The 16,863-nt window shown below is 41.4% G+C and overlaps 1 protein-coding gene across 4 annotated transcripts in view; it reads left to right on the top strand.

Annotated features, from left to right (window-relative positions):
* The window catches only part of LOC137783607 (rab GTPase-activating protein 1), a 59,841-nt gene extending 43,295 nt beyond the window's left edge, over window positions 1-16,546 (top strand). For all 4 annotated transcript variants that reach the window (XM_068573717.1, XM_068573720.1, XM_068573719.1 and 1 more), the window contains 12 exons: window positions 239-313; window positions 805-930; window positions 1,197-1,340; window positions 1,988-2,029; window positions 2,402-2,530; window positions 5,215-5,307; window positions 6,564-6,674; window positions 6,974-7,078; window positions 8,132-8,215; window positions 11,066-11,137; window positions 13,177-13,377; window positions 13,680-16,546. In XM_068573717.1, coding sequence (XP_068429818.1) covers window positions 239-313; window positions 805-930; window positions 1,197-1,340; window positions 1,988-2,029; window positions 2,402-2,530; window positions 5,215-5,307; window positions 6,564-6,674; window positions 6,974-7,078; window positions 8,132-8,215; window positions 11,066-11,137; window positions 13,177-13,377; window positions 13,680-13,802 — 1,305 coding nt within the window. In that variant the 3' untranslated portion in view covers window positions 13,803-16,546. The remainder of the gene's footprint in view (window positions 1-238; window positions 314-804; window positions 931-1,196; window positions 1,341-1,987; window positions 2,030-2,401; window positions 2,531-5,214; window positions 5,308-6,563; window positions 6,675-6,973; window positions 7,079-8,131; window positions 8,216-11,065; window positions 11,138-13,176; window positions 13,378-13,679) is intronic.
* Window positions 16,547-16,863: the final 317 nt, after the last annotated feature.

Below are 16,863 nucleotides of genomic sequence, written 5' to 3' on the forward strand. Positions count from 1 at the left end.
TTGATTCTGTGTTGAGATTATAATTACTGTTTAATGCAGCTGTAAAAATCATGGTTTGGATCAGCAACAGGATGCAGTTGCAAAAGCAAAATTATTAAACACTCGCTGGACAAACGCCACCCCATAATACAACCCCCCCCCAAAAAATTTGACCATCATTTAATTACCCACATATATTTTTGAATTCACTGTGCAACGTATTCACTGCGTGCCTGTTTGTCTTTGTTCTCTCATTCAGGCTTACTCTGTTTACGATGAGGAGATTGGCTACTGCCAGGGACAATCCTTCCTGGCTGCTGTGCTGCTGCTGCACGTGAGTTCACCCATCAGCAGGGTCCAACTGTTTCTTTCTTTCTTTTTTTTTTAAATACACCTGTATCTTTTTGATATTCTGCATTGCTGAAGGCGTGACTTGGCTGTTTTGTAATGTCTTAGAGACTTTTCTGTCTTATATTAACCGTAGGTTAGATAGATGTGAGGTGGTACCTGTTGGCCACTGACGTTCTTTTTTTAAATAAATGACATATAATGTGTTCATGTTCACTTGCAAAGCTGGAGTGGCTTCCATTTAAAAATACCTGTAGTTCAGGGACATGTCAACACTGCCACCTAGTGGACAGTCATGGCCAATGTATTTTCAGAAGCTAGAGAGAGAGAGAGAGAGAAAAAACAACAACAACGTCACAAGGAGTTATTTAACAAGTTCAGGTAGTAGTATATAGGAAAACTGTCAAGTAAAAACATCATCTCATTAGCCTCAGCGTGGAGGCACTAATCACTAAATCTCTTCCTCTTCCTCTTCAGATGCCAGAGGAGCAAGCTTTCAGTGTGCTGGTCAAGATCATGTTTGATTACGGGCTCAGGGACCTTTTCAAACAGAACTTTGAAGATCTGCATTGCAAGTTCTTCCAACTTGAGAGGCTCATGCAGGTATGTGTGTCACATTTGCATATCTGAAGTGTTTTTTGACAACGTAAACCAAAGCACTAGTTGACCTCATTGTGTTCACACACAATCAGGCCGAAAAGATGTTAGTTTGCATACAATTAGTCTAATTTCTGACAAGGGCCACTTTGCTTTTTTAAAAATCTTTTGTGTGTACCTTTCTTGTTCCTTCCTTCTATCTCTCTGTGCTCCTGTGTCTTTATTTATCCCCCCCTCACCCCCTGTCTGCCTTCACTTTCTCTTTAAAACAGGAATATATACCAGACATGTACAACCATTTCCTGAATGTGGGTCTGGAGGCTCACATGTATGCCTCTCAGTGGTTCCTCACCCTCTTTACAGCCAAGTTCCCTCTTTACATGGTCTTCCATATCATTGATCTGCTACTGTGTGAGGTAATAAGACACAAGACAACTAAAATATAAATAAACAAATGCACATTTTGGTGTGTTTCATTTTTAATGTTCACTTATTCAATGTATTTATTTTTGCCATTTATGGACACAGCATCTCAAATTGACAGCATTTTTTTTATTTTTATGAACACTAAACAATGAAAACGTATTTAATTAAATTCAGCTGTATTCTATGAAGCCCTTTGCTATGACACTAGCTGAGCTCATGTGCATCCTGATGATGTGCCGTAACTAGAAGGTGATTTACGGATTTGTTTAAATTCAAGCACTGAAAGCCCCGGCAGTTAAAACAATAATAAAGTTTGAAGTGAAGTTTTGAACAATGAGCTCCAGCTCCAAGAGCTGGCTATTCGGCCAAAGTCAATACAATAAGCCTGTGAGAGCCTGGGGGCTAATCTTTTCTTGTCTGATGAGACAAAAAAAGTTGAAATATGGAGTATTATGTGTCCATCGCTGGCAAATACTATTTTAAGATAAGTCCATTACAAAGAAAGACTACACAGTATGCACCATGTGTGCACATTCTCATGTTTTTAGCCGTTAAACCCGTGTTTTATTTTGGACCTACTGTTTTCGTTCGACCTCAATTCCTTAACACGCCATAAGAAATGTGTCTTTATTTTCAGGGCATTAGTGTGATCTTCAATGTGGCCTTGGCATTGCTAAAGGTAAGGTAGCCCAAACAAATATGTACGCATTTACAAATATGTGCGCACACACAAACAACACCACTTGAAACAGAAAGGCACAGCAGGTGATCTGGGCAGGACTTTAGATGTGAGAAGAGGCAGACACATGTGTCATGTCAACACATTGTGAGATTGTCCTCAAAAAACAGATCTTTTATCTTATGCGTGTTTTTATAGACCTGAACTAGTTCATTATAAACCTGTTATTTATCATTAATAGTTCAGAATATGTTGTCAATCAGTGAGGATTGTGCTGCTTCCTGTTGCAAAAAAAAGTGCACATCAACCAAACAAGCTATTCCAAGTTGTGTAAATCTGTTTTATAAGTGTCCCCGTGTTTCTTTTCTACAGACATCAAAAGACGATCTGATCCAAACAGACTTTGAGGGTGCACTCAAATTCTTTCGCGTCCCAGTTCCGAAAAGGTACCGCTCTGAGGAAAACGCAAAGAAACTGATGGAGCTGGCCTGCAGCATTAAGGTGAGTTTGGAGTAAAAAAAAGAAGAGAATGCCGTCTCAGTTCACTGTTCACAAAGGGTAACGATGTCTGTTCAGCCTTGCATCACTGATACAAACCTCCGAGCCTCCAGGCTCAGCTCTGTCTAAATGCATTCAGAGGGTTGTTGGTAATCTAATTTTCATTTTGATTAAAAATAGAAACGTGTAATTTCTTTACGTGGTAAAGCTCATGGTCTTTAAGATGTCCAGAAAAGCTCAAACAGTAATACATTTGGAAAACTTAAAACTAAAACCTTCAGCACTGCTACTTATATACCAGCAGGGGCCACTTTTGAACTTTAAATCAAGTTTAACAGATGCAATGAGCACACACACCAACTCACCTGTCTCTTCCTGCCTGTATCTTCCAAACACACACATACACTCACACTCGCACTGTGTCCTGACCTGTTTTGAACAGACTGGCCTAATTCAGAGGGCCTGACTTTGAGATATAATTTAGCACACATAAATAAAGTGTTTAGCTATTCGGTTCTCAGTTTGACCGCTGGAATAGAGAGTGAGACACACACAGTCAGCTAATCCAGCAAAGAAAAATGTAGTAGAACAAAATCTGAGGCAACTGGACTTGGCGTGATGCCTTGAAGATGTTTAAGTGCTCATCTTAGAGGCATCAGTTCTGGACATCAGTTCATTCGGAAGTGTCTTTACGCCGCTTTTTACGTTTTTATTTTTTGTGGTGGAGCTGGGAAAATATTAAAGCGAGGTCGGCTAATCTGAATCTTGGATGTTACTATCGAGGTATTAGAGGACCAGATTAGTGGTGCCTTCATTGATTCTGATAGGACCACATATCTTTCTGCACTGCCAGGTGCTCAGACTTTATTTTCCATTTTAGATCAGATTTGCCAGATATAGAGTCAGCGTCAGATATCTCTTCATGATGTTTTAAACAGGATGTAATGTTTGGATTATTCTCTTTGAATTACCTACTTTGGGATATATCCATGTATGCATCCTGGTCCTTGCCCCTTTGACCTGTTGGGTCTTCCAATACACACAAAACTGTCAAAGCAGAGTCAAGTTTATCGTGATCCCATCTCAAGAGGAGGAGCGGAAAGTGTAATTAATTGTTAAGTTATGAAATCAGTAAGTTGGTGTGTCCATATTTCAACTATGGTACAGTAGTAATAGTGCCTGTGTTAGTCAATGGCATTAGGAGGAAAAACTCTTCAAAGTACTTTACTGAGTAATTGTAGTCAGAGGTCATACTTATTTGAATAATTTTGAAGAGATTATGCGGCAAACGCAGTTGGAAACTGCAGTCGGGTCAGAAAATATATTCAGGAGACAATCTTAGGGTCAAACTAGGGTCATTAATGTTGTCTCGGTGTGTAGTTGTTACACCTATTTTCTCTTCTTGTCTGCCAACCTTTCGACTTCTCAAGTTAAAATATGCAAATTGTCGAGGGATTTAAATGAAAGTCATGAATGCGAGCATTTTCCATTGTTTACTGTGTGTTTTTAGTTTCCATCTCTAGAGGTTTAACAATATGCTTCCCCGAGTGTACTTTAAGAAAACAATACTGATAGTACCCCACAGGAAATGCACGAAATAATTTGATCCAAGACTTGTAAGATGAGAAATATTTGATGTCTCTTATAAATGATGCCTGTGCTTGAAAGAGCCGCGGCCGCTCTGTGTTCTTAATTGCTTTTCTAAGTTTTAACTTCTGATGATCCAGCTGTCTGTCAAGGCTGCAAGAGAAAAGAGGACAAAATAATGAGGAATGACATGGATGAGGCAACTCGTGCCCTGCATTACCTCATGTACTTTTCCGTCCTTTTCGTCCGTCTCCCATGAACACGCACACACATGCAGCGGCACACTGAGAACAGGATGACATGTGCTGTCCCAGTTCTGCCAACAGCATTAGGTGAAGAGTGCTCGGGAGGATTTGATCCTTTGATATACTGTTGTATAATATTAAACCTGAGATAGTAACATGCATGCATAGACCAACGTTGCATTAATGTTGCAGCTGTAACGGGATGTTTTAAAATCCACAGAATGGACAAACAAGTCTCTCTTTCCTGCAGAAAATGATGCACATAGTGTTGATTGTATGCTAGTTTTCTTTTTTAAAAAGCCCACTGGAAGGCTGCAGCTGGGCAGAGAAAGGCCTGTTGATGAGTTGACCTAAAAGCCGTGCGTGTATGTGAGTGTGTGCGTGTGTGTGTGCACACACTGCATCTTCAAGCATGAATGTTACTGCAAGTGTTTAAGACACTGTTTAGCTGGTTTGGGCGATCTGAAGTGTAGCACTGAACCTGAACTGTGCTGAATCTTGCTGTTATTAGTTTATAAGGCGATAAACTGTCAACTTTAATCGGCGTTGAGTAACATATTAGCAGTTATTATGACAGTGTCTTGTCAGACAGAAAAGACAGCAGCTAACTGGACCCGTAATCTCTTAAATCTTTATTTGCATCTTCTTCAAATGCTGGACTGAAGTACCGCAAGGAGCGCCTCAGTCCAATCAAGATTATCAATCTTGTGTGCTTGTTTTCACTGGCAGCCACCTCGTGAACTAACCAATTACTAATGGGCTAGTTTATTCTGCAATGTCTAGTGTACTACTTTGTGTGTGTGATTGTTGAGTACAAAACATTTCTGTTTTTTTTCTACTATGTCTGCCCAACAGATCAGCCAGAAAAAGCTGAAGAAATTTGAAAAGGAGTACCACACCTTGAGGGAACAACAGGAACAACAGGAGGCCCCCATCGAGAGATATGAGGTAGACATAAGCACAAAATATGAACTTGTGTACATAATAACGTTAAAGACTTCTCCATGAAATTAACATAAACATAAGTAATTAAGCTATTTTTGCTATATCTGCAACTGTCATCTGGTTCAGGATTCCTAATATTCTTGTACTTGTTTGTTGTCTCCTTTATATTTAGTTAATTCATAATTAAAATCTTTATTTCCCAAAGTATTACATTTGACTCATCATCTACTCTTTTGGTGTAGATCATTAAATTGTGTTAATACGGCATGTTGTCATTACATAGTGTGGAAACGACCCCTATATTCTGACTGAGTTTCCATTTAACAGAATAAATCTTTTTTTTTCTTGTTTTACCGGAGACCTTGACAGTCCTTGTTTAGGAGAGAAAAAGTACATGGCACCGAAAAAGCCATTAATTGTACAAAAGTCATCTCAAGGGTAGCGGGTTGTTTGTACACAGGACCTGATCATCCATTACAGTGACTGAACCTCTGCTTTGTTTGCTCTGAAAAAGTGCTTCCACCAAACCGTACACCAATGTCATTTATTTAGTATGTCAAACGAGGTATCTTGAGATGTTTGTGCTATTGATCTTCAGGAGGATTTTCATACACTCAACCATTGAGCCACATCTTGATAGTGAACATCCGTCAGGTTGAATCAGTGACATTAGTTTCAACATTTTAAAAAGCGTAGGCAAATTTTAGAATATCACAGATGCAATTCTGTTTTTAAATCCCTTTTAATAATTCCCTGTTTGCTTTCACTTGATTCAAGTGCATATAATTTGCACATCAGAACGCTCTAAAGGACTTATTTTATTTTGAAAACATGAGACTTATTGTGTGTGTGTGTGTGTGTGTGTGTGTATGTATATATTTATGTTTGTATTTATTATCCCCAGTATATTTTTAATTGTCTGTTTTTTTATGTAGCTGTCTGTTGCTGTTAATGATGTACACACAGGTTTTACCCTGTTATACATTACAGTCAACTGACTTTATAATTACGCTCTCACCTGATCAGTTAACTTTTAAACTTTTGTACAATGAAGCACCAAGAAGAGATGGTTACATATTCATTTGCAACTCTTCATGATTAACTTATTTTCCTATCTCTGTTCTGTCATCTGTTCACATTCCTTCCTCTTTCATGTTCCCTCACTTCTTTCCGTTCATATGGACTCATGTTTCCTGTAACACTTTAATTCTTGTTTCATCGTCTTCACTTTCTCTTTACTCCTCTCTCCCTCGGCTCAGCGGGAGAACCGCCGCCTGCAAGAGGCGAACATGCGTTTGGAGCAGGAGAACGACGACCTGGCACATGAACTAGTCAGCAGCAAGATCGCCCTGCGCAAGGACCTCGACAACGTAAGCCAAAGAGAAAGCGCGTATTTGTGTCAGTATGTGCGTTTGGGTGCACATGTTCATAGAAAGTTTAGCTGTGACTGCTGTATCAAGATTGCAGGCACAAGTGTATGTGTGTGTGTGTGTGCAACAAAAACACAAATGTAGCAATAACCTTTATTTACGCAAATGTCATTAATGTGTGTAAAGCATCGTTTCGCTAACCTTGAAGAGAAAGAGAGAGGGCTAAGAGAAAACTAGGGCAAGTGTAACTTTCAATGACCTCATCAATATTGGTTGATTTTGTCCTGTTTGTGTGTCAGGCTGAGGAGAAGGCAGACGCCCTGAATAAGGAGTTGCTGCTGACCAAACAGAAACTGGTGGACTCTGAGGACGAGAAGAGGCGACTGGAAGAAGAATCGGCACAGGTTAGAGCCAGCAAAGAGACACTTTTCAGCCCGATGTGTATATGTAAGACATTAACTCAATATGTTTTTCTTCTAAATCTCGTGTGGCACACAGGGTTACAGATGGTAGGAAAAGCGTCAGCGCTATTGCAACACAAATCCTCAGATGAAGGAATGATCACAACTATTGTGAAAAGGCACTGCTTATCTTGCCTGTCCCTGGGCCCAAGAGGGAGTGGGAAGTATGCAATATTAATGTGACGGGCTGGTCATTGCCAGTCCATCTTAAAGATGCTGAGGCATATCTTTTAGTTGATAATACTGTTCTTTGAAAACAACGCTGTATTTTATGTTTTTACTGAGGTGGAAGTACTGACCATACCTTTGCTGCACCCAGTGGCAGTGAAGCTGGATTTATTTCTATGTGTTAAGAGGCTGTACCTTCACTGGCCTCACATGTTGAATTTAGTCTGGTCAAAGCATACGTCATTAGCTTCCCTTGAGACATACAGCAAATGTCGAGCACACTTATGTATGTGTGTCTCTCTGTAAACTCACCTTTCCACATGCACTGGGTCTGTGTGTCTTTATCATTTAATCCGTCCATGCCATTCTTCCTTATCTGCATGTTATTGTATGCTTATTGTACATTTTCAGGGCTTCCTTTATCATCCGGGTCAAACCTCCAATCTCAAAGAATGTCAGTTCATCTTCAATGTTGATTTTTGTTTTTTGTTCAATGAAGAATCCCTGCGAGGTGAAGGACAGACCTGCTGACTTCTGTTCCCATGTGTGTTCAGTGCTGTCCTCCAATTGTGTCCTGTCTTCTTGAATGTGTAGGTGTAGCTGTGAATGATTTATGTGCATGAATAGAGGTCGTGTTGAGGGTGTGACTTTGCCTCAAGCTTAAAGTCTGCCAATTCCTTTCTCTGTCTTCTTCACTTGTCATAGCAGTCACATGGTCTCTGGGGCCTCTGACCCGGCTTCTGTCCTTGGTCTCTCTGCCCTCCAACAACCTAACTCTGTGTTTGTGTGTGTGTGTGTGTGTGTGTGTGTGTGTGTGTGTTTCCACAGTTGAAGGAGATGTGCAGGCGAGAGCTTGATAAGTCTGAATCCGAGATAAAGAAGAACGGCTCAATTATTGGAGAATATAAGCAGGTATGTACAGTCTGAAGCATGAGCGCTTCAATTAAGAAGAGTTGATTCCTTTGAGTTGGTATATAAGGTACTATGAGCCTTGCTATTTAAATCATATGACTGAAGTGTCTCTTTACTCACAAGTACACTTTAGAGAAGTGAAAGTGTAAACCGTTGCAGACCCTCCCTGGTGTTCTTGGTTTTGAACACTTTGTCTGTTTAGATCCAACATCACAAGCTCTTTACAACCCACTTAACCTACACAAATCTATACAAGTATATTAATGTTTGCATACAGTGTGTAATACATGTAAGGCGAGAAGATGATGGAACGTTAAATACATTTAAATAACAGGGAACAAGATATACACATCAAAATACAACAAGTCACTGTTGTAAGATAATCAAAATATCTAATAATAATAATGATAATCTTTGATTCATAGAGTAAATACATGAGTTATTCTAAAAACAAAAAGTAATGTATTTAAATGGAGCTAAATAAATTAAAAGAAAACATCATCAAATACGTTTTTTGTGTGTTTCTTTGCCTCATCCTGAACTCTAGATGTTTGTATATTTTTTACTCTTGTCTCTCCTTAATCAGGACTAGCCATGAATAATCAAAAATCATATAAGAGCAATCTGTTTGTAGTCAGTCTTCTAGAAACATCTAATTTTACAAAATGGCCTTCAGCTGAACCGGAGCCTTTGATGACTGAGCCTGTGAGCATATTTTCAGTTCCTGTCTCTCCAAATTCCTCACACGGTGATTTTCTTCCTTTCAGATCTCGTCCTGTCACTTAATGCTTAAATATAATCCTACCTAGATCAAGTACGGTTACTATCAGCAACAATCCGGCTCCTATTGCTCCCTGTGGAGGCAGACAGAAATAGCCAGAGGACTAATTTAGAAACAGATCTTAACTTCACCTCAGACTTAAAATATTAACTGCCGATCTAAAAAGTGATGAAGAGCTATCAGACGGTTGTGTGCATGTCTGTGTGTTATAGAGGAAAGCAGCCTTCACATTGCTAGCATGCAGCTAAACACAGCTAAATGTGAAAATGGAGCTTTGTCATAACTGGTTATTTTTGTGGCAGGGAATAAGGGGTTATAGATGGCGAGAGGGAGAAAATTACCAGAAGTCTGTGGCGGGGAGAGCAGTGGGAGGACAGCAGCATTCAATCCTCTGGGATTGACAAGTTGAGGAATGCCCCAAAATAGCCCGCATTGTTCTCCAACCCAGATAACTCAAATTATCCGTCAAATCGCATTTTCATATTTCAGTGGCTGCGAACGCCGCGTTTCTTTTTGTGAGATTAGAGCCAAAAAAGGCTTTGTGTGCAAACAGCCCCTCCAGCCCGCGAGGACAGAGAAACGTCTGTTAATGGTAAAGCTAAAAACAATGTTGAGTGGCGTTTTGTCGTCCCTGTTGTACTGGAGGAGCGGAGCCTGTGTAGATCCACTCAGGCCCCCGGGTGCTGGCGAGGGACAGTGACATGTGCCAGTGCTTGTCTTTGTGTTTCTGAGGCCCTGGTAGCATTGTATGTATTTCTTACAGTATTAAAATAGTTTGACCCGAGACACTAAAATATTGTGAACACTTTTTGCATCCCAATTGTTTGATTCTAGTTCTAAACAGTATGCATAATGTTATTAAATGATGAAGTAATTAATGTGCTCATTGTAAGCATACAAACTGCATGCATCATTCAGAAGGAAAACAAAAATTGCGAAAGGGGGATTGTTTGTGGGAGAAAAATACCAACTTAAAAACATGAAGGAAAAAAATGCCCCTCATGTTTTGAGTAAGAACTATAAACTATAAATAAAGACAACATCTATTATGTGACATTTAACTGTCCAAAAAATGAAGAAAAAAAACCCCTGTCCATCCCAAATTTGATGAGCAAAATAATCTGTGACGAGCTTTTTTGCAGATGGTCCAGCAATAAGAATGACATTTACCTCGTCTTATGCAACCGCTTCTAGAAAACATTGAGAGATGAAAACTGATTTAAGACTGCATGTTAAGGCTTGTCAAAGTAAAAAGATGGACAGCAGGCCATGAAGTTCCACTAGTTTAAAAAAAGGAAGCGGGCAGAGTAAACGAGGAAGGGGGCAGCTGCGAGATCAAGAGTGGTACGTAATCAGTAGTGATGAAGGGAAGGTGGAGAGATGGGTTCAGTCATGGCAGCTGAAAGTAAATGAAGGAGAGGACGACAGGAGGAAAAGATAAAAGACATGTAGGAGGAGAGAGATGGATATCTGCTTGGCTGAAGATACACCGATACATGTATAGATTGATCTCTGAAGGAGGAGGATAAAGAGATTCAGTACATGCCACAGGGAATCTGAGAGAGACGGGGAGAGCAGGAACAGATAGAGATGCAGTCTGTCTACAGAGAGGTGAGATGACCCGATGTTCCCGTTAGAATGACTCATGTCCCATCGATCTCTCTGTTCGCCTGCAAGCCGGAGCACAAGTGTGTGGGTGTGTGCGTTTGCACGTCTGTCAGCGCGTTTGTTGCCGCGCGTTATAGGTATCAAAGGAGGAGGAAAAGAGATTGTGTGTATGTGAGGATGCACATGCGTGTGAGCCCTGATGTTAAAGCAGTGGCTTATGAAACCACTAATAGACTCAAGAGTAAGAGCAGGAAGTCTCTCCCACACAGACTGATTTACCAACAAACAAGTGTGTTCAGTGGTGTGTTCAGGAGAGGCAGACATCTAAAGCCTCTTTCTCAGTGGAACAATACACTGGCTCAGTAGAAATGTAATGGAGTTAAGGGGACTTGTTGATCACGTTGGTGACACGTCTGAAAGCAACGTAACTGAGCACCTGTCTCCGCCTCTGCTTCCTATAGATCTGCTCCCAGCTGAGTGAACGACTGGAGAAACAACAGACGGCCAACAAAGGAGAACTGGAGAAAATCCGGGTAAATTTGACACACAAACAAACACACACACACACCTCCAAAAACACTGCTGTGTGCACTCAAAGACATATATCACAAAATGTCTTCAACCGTCCTAGAGCTGATGCACGGCCAACCCGCTGCACTCTGTAACCCTCCACAACAATATTACACCGGGCTCTTACACCTCCGCGCAGAACGACACAGCCTGAAATGAACAGAGCGGTTTAGATCTCTCACTCCTGAGTCTGCAGGTATGCTGGGGACGATCTCGCCATCTTATTGTCTTGCTTGGCAGTGAACTCAAAGCTTTCATGGGAAGAATGAGGAGCGAGGCCGATGAGCCCGGGCCAGGCATCTCACTTCCAGCTCTTGCACACTTGGCTGAGCAACTGTTTGTTTAGACTTCCGCTGGGCAGAAGACCATGTTGGCAGCGAGCTCAGTCAGGGCGGCCCAAGGACTCACTAAAGCTTCATTGCACCAAAGACGCGTTCTGTAAGGGATGTAGAAGGGCTTCACTTTGTGCGCAGTGTCCGCAAGTCCATCACCCTGTTTCTTTTTGTTCTTTTATTATTCAACATTGATGGTGAATCGAATGCAATATAGCTGTCTGCGATCGCAATTATGGATCCATGAAGTTACAACAGTGTTAATAATGTACTGACATACTTATTCTCTAAAACTATTTAAAGTGATGACAGAAACACTTCCAGCTGATTTTAATTAACGCACTCATCCACTTCTGCAGCGATGAGCCTCGAAACGGTCGGCTTTAAACATTTTAATCCAAATGAAATGTGGGAGTGTTATGAAATATTCATTTTGAAGGGTATATCTCAACCATTATAGTCAACTGTTGTTGCTAAGGAACACAACCTTGACTATGAACTGAGGTTTTTAAGGAGTGAAATTACTAACTAGTACCCGACCAGCACTGCCAGTTAGAAGTTTGGAAGTCGTGTGCCAAAGTGAAGCCACAGGAACACAAACTATCATTTGTACATCTGTGCTGCAGCAGTATCCTCTTGAATTTGTCTGAGGCCGACTATTTTACACCTGCAGTGTAGCTCAGCTTCTCTGGCAAAGACAGCGATCGGTACTAAAATGAGGAAGCACGAAAAGATCAACAAGTAACAGTAAATCTTAAGTAAAGCAGCACAGTCAGCACGTCTCTGTTCGCAGTGATTTTCCGTCGCTGCTGGCACGGATGCTCGGTGACAAATAATAGCTCATTACATACGAGGGCGCCCAAAAAGACGTCTTTGACAGAAGGGCCGGGTGAAGGGCAGAGGCAATGCATCGCTGGTGTGTGTGTGTGTGTGTGTGTGTGTGTGTGTGTGTGTGTGTGTGTGTGTGTGTGTGTGTGTGTGTGTGCTGTTCTCCACTAATGAGCTGCCATGCTTCAGTTACAAAGCAGAGCTCTGTCTTTTCTCGAGTTCCACAAATATCTCCCCTGCAACAAGATTCATGACATGACTACAGTTAATTGCATTTTGTTTAAAAACGGAGATCATGTCACGACTAGTATATGGTGAAAAATAGTATAGCATGCCATAAAAGATTTATTAGCCAATAAATGGAATAAAAAAGGAATATATTTTGCCAAAATTGTTTGTATATTATAGTTCGTCATAGGAAAAATGTCGTAGTGACTTGAACCCAATAACTGAAGTGTAAATATTTGTGATCTTAATGAAGAAAACGGACTCAAACTGTATCTTCTGTTATGTATAATAACCATGAGACATTCACTGCTGTTAACTTCCTCGATGTTGTTGTGATGTAATACACTGAAAAATCAATTTCATATTGTCCTGCAGAGCATGCGTTGCCTCAAATTCACTCAGGCATATCAATGATGAAGAAAAACAAAATGTAAAAGTTCAACTGAGTAAAGGCCAGCATTCAAATTTCATAATGTATTATGTATGAAAAATGCAATAAAAATGTAATCTCTCTCTTTCTCTCTCTCTCTCTCTCTCTCTCTCTCTCTCTCTCTCTCTCTCTCTCTCTCTCTCTCTCTCTTTCTCTCTCTCTCTCTCCATCTCTCCATTTCCAGTCCAAAGTTGAAGGCTGTGAGAAGTGCAGTAGCCTTTTCAACAAGGAAGGTCGCGTGCGAGCTGCTGTGACCTCAGCATCAGCTGGAGGGACGGAGGAGACGGATGAGGAGAAAGAGGATTTGAAGAACCAGCTGAGAGAGATGGAGCTGGAACTAGCTCAGACCAAACTGCAGCTTGTGGAGGCTGAGTGCAAAATTCAGGTACACTAACACACTTTTGGGGCCGTAAATGTGTGAAAATTGGATGATGACTACCAGGGATCTCGCCGTCACATGGTTTCACCCGCCTGACGCTGTTGAAACTTGCGAGTTACGACTGATTTATTGAGCTGCAATATTGCTTACTTACCCACCGCGACTCGAACGGCATGTCTTACAGTCGGGATCAAAGACACCAGACATTTTAAAAACTGAAAACCAAGAACACATTTTGTTATTTTCCTGGCAGACCTGTTTTCGACCCTGTGCTGTGATCGTGACGGTTGTGTTTCCTGTCTCATCAGGATCTGGAGCACCACCTGGGTCTGGCCCTCAACGAAGTGCAGGCTGCCAAGAAGACCTGGTTCAACCGAACGCTCAGCTCCATCAAGACCGTCACTGGGACCCAGGGCAAGGAGACCACCTAGCCATGAGAAGCCCCTCCTCCAGTTCCGACCCAGACCATGTCTGCAACTCACCACGCTGAAACCTCTTGACGCCTAACTCAACCTGCCGGGCCATGACTTCAACGTCAACATTTCCCCAGAAATCCCAGAATGACCATAACTACAGACTTCATTTGTCCCCCTTATCAAGAATGTCCTTCCGTTTCCCACCGCTCCCGATGGAACGCTCCCACCCAGTTATTCTCCTCCCCACCCACGAGTGACGACAGCTTAATGTGCTGATGCGAAGGGGTTGAAAACCGTGAGGTGAAGTACAACGCTACCACTTTCCAGAGGGACACAATGTGCTTCCACCGGTCACAGAAAGAAAAGTGTGAAGTGAAAAGAAAAAAAAAAAGGACGTGCTCCGTTTTATTTCTGTCTTTGAACTGCTGATATCGATGACCCGCGGAAAGGAAGGTAGGACATCTGAACTGTTACTGTCCTGACAGGATAGAGAAGCAAACACTCTGTCCGTCCTTCCCGTTCTGCGTGCCTCCCGCTTCACTCCCGGCTCCAGCCGACCAGTCCCCGTAACAGTTGTTTTAGGTTTTTAGGTACGAGAGCTAATAGACACCTTTTCAAAACTGAGCTTTTCTAATTTACGTCGAACAATGCTTTTTCTTTTTCTATGTATGGACATGAATGTGTGCGCGTACAAGCACGCATGCTTTGTTTTGTGTTGACTGTGTTCATGTGTGAGACTGTAAAAAAAACAACCGCGTTTGAATGCATAAATAATTGACTGAATTAATGTTAAAATGTGAGTGCAACAGAAAGAGAGCAAGACAGCGTGTGGAAGTCCAAGGGAAAGAAAAAAGCACTAAGTGAGCATGTGTGTGTGTGTGCGTTTCTGTGTGTGTATGTGTGTGAGTGTACACGCATGTAAGGGGAAAACGTTTCCCCCGGCTGTCCTTTAATGTTGAAATGTATATGAATGATGCTACAGAAAAGATTGCTGACAAAGCCTTGATCTGAAGGTCGATAAAGTGGATATGAATATATCATTTACAGTGACGACAGAAACATCACAGCTGTTGTAAATGCCAACAGCAGCATAACTTCTGACTTAAAACATGCTTGTGGTTGGTTTGGTTTGGATGTCCCAGCACAAAGAAACAAAACAAAAAGCTCCAAACCATGCAAACCTCTGCATGAACAAGTCTGTATGCAAGAACATGGTCGAACCCCAGAGTGCTGCCATGCTGGTTCGAAACCCTAAACATCCCTTTGAGGACCTGTAAAGTCAGAATGTAAAGGACAGACACACATACGATGAACGTTTTAATTCCTGCTGCACTTGAACACATCTTTAAAAAAAAATAAAAAATCCCTTCTCTGGCTTTAGCTGCTCTGTGACCTTTGACCTTGAGTGACAGGGTGACGTTTGATACTTTGCGCAGCCGGGTCGCAAGCTGTGTTGTGTTTATTTATCACACGTATATTGGATTTTTTTTTTGGGATATCTTTTACCACTACACATAGAAAAAAAGTGTTCATTTTTCCAACAATCATTGTCGCTTTACAGTAAAAAATATTAGAAAGGGCAAGATGTTGGATCTGAAAGGCACTATGGTTATCTTTATACCTATATGTGACTTCTTGTGTTGAGTCAAAGGTGGACTCTGGTTTAATGGTAAGAAGTGTTTCTTTCGGCTTATGATGTCCTGGTGCATCTTTTTTTCTGGCCGTGTGACAAGCGGCTCATCTCCAGATAGATCCAGTTACATGACAGGAACCCGTGTTTATTCCGGGGCCCTGCACTCGTCTCAGCGGCAGCAGCACCTTTGGGACGAGGTAGAACAGGAAGAGCCACGGCACAAAGATGTCACCGGCATGGAGCAAAACTCCTCGTGAAACATTTCGAACACCTCGATGAAGTCCTCTCTCCAATAATTCAAAAGTTTTCAGGATAAACAGAAGTTACCCACCAGTGCACTGAGAGGGTTGAAGAAGTGCAAAAGAAGTGTAGTGTTGTGAATGTGGAGGCGGATAAGTAACACACACCAGGACACTTGTCAAATGCCAGTCATGAGATGCTGCACCTTAAGCGTGGATCAGTCACAGGGGATCAGAGGGAGGTCACCAGAGGTCAAAGCAGGGGTCAAACTGACACGCACTCCAAATCAGTCCAGTAGGGATGGAGGTCGGGTTGCTTGTATGTGTGTTTTTGTGTGTTCATATTTAGCTGACTAGAAAGGGGACTCAACAATATTTTAATTTCTATTCATATTTCACGGTTCAGATCAGACTGAAGAAAGAAAAATCTAAGCTTTGCTTTTGACGGCCTCAAATGAACCGTTGCTGTAAATAGCGTCTAACTTGAAGGAGGAATCTGATTGGCTGAAATCTCCTGGTGATGTCAGAGAAAAAGCCCAGATGAAGAAACAAAGGGCCGTCCCTCGAAAGGCACTGGGTTGTATATAACAAACATTAAAAAAAAGTAAATGAATATTGCATTTTTGTTTATGATTTTCTACTGTAACTATAACTAATGTTGCATACTTGTACCAACAAACCTGCTGTCGTGCTATTAATCCACAACATTGTTTTATGTTTTTAATGTTTATATTGCTCAAAGCTTCAGACTGCTGTTTGGTTAATTAAAGGCCAAAACGTAGCTTTATCATCCACCAACAAAAAACATTATCAACGTGTGGAAATTGTTCTAGTGTAGGATGCATTGTGTATACTTCATGAATTTCAATATAAAGATATCAACACAACATGTCTGCCTCTGACTGTTTCTGCATCTTTAATAACAGCGCCACACACGCTTGTTGCAGCAAATCAGTGAGTTTCAACCTGTGAAAACAAAATCTACGATGAAGAAATGCATCATGAACTATTTGTACCAAAGAATGGATTGACATGATTACCATGAACCTAAGGCCAGCTTTCCACACTTCAATACTCACATACACATTTTGTTTGGACCAAAACGTATTGCGGTTTGATTCTCAGCCCGAGTGACTCTTTTAACTTTGATCCGGCTGCAGCTTCAGCAGAAAGAGGGAACACAGACCGGCTTAAAGATCAAGGT

This window comes from Clinocottus analis, unplaced genomic scaffold (genome assembly GCF_023055335.1).
Source record: "Clinocottus analis isolate CAN_PGR_092001 unplaced genomic scaffold, fCliAna1.0.p SCAF_13, whole genome shotgun sequence".
Classification (NCBI taxonomy): Eukaryota; Metazoa; Chordata; class Actinopteri; order Perciformes; family Cottidae; genus Clinocottus; species Clinocottus analis.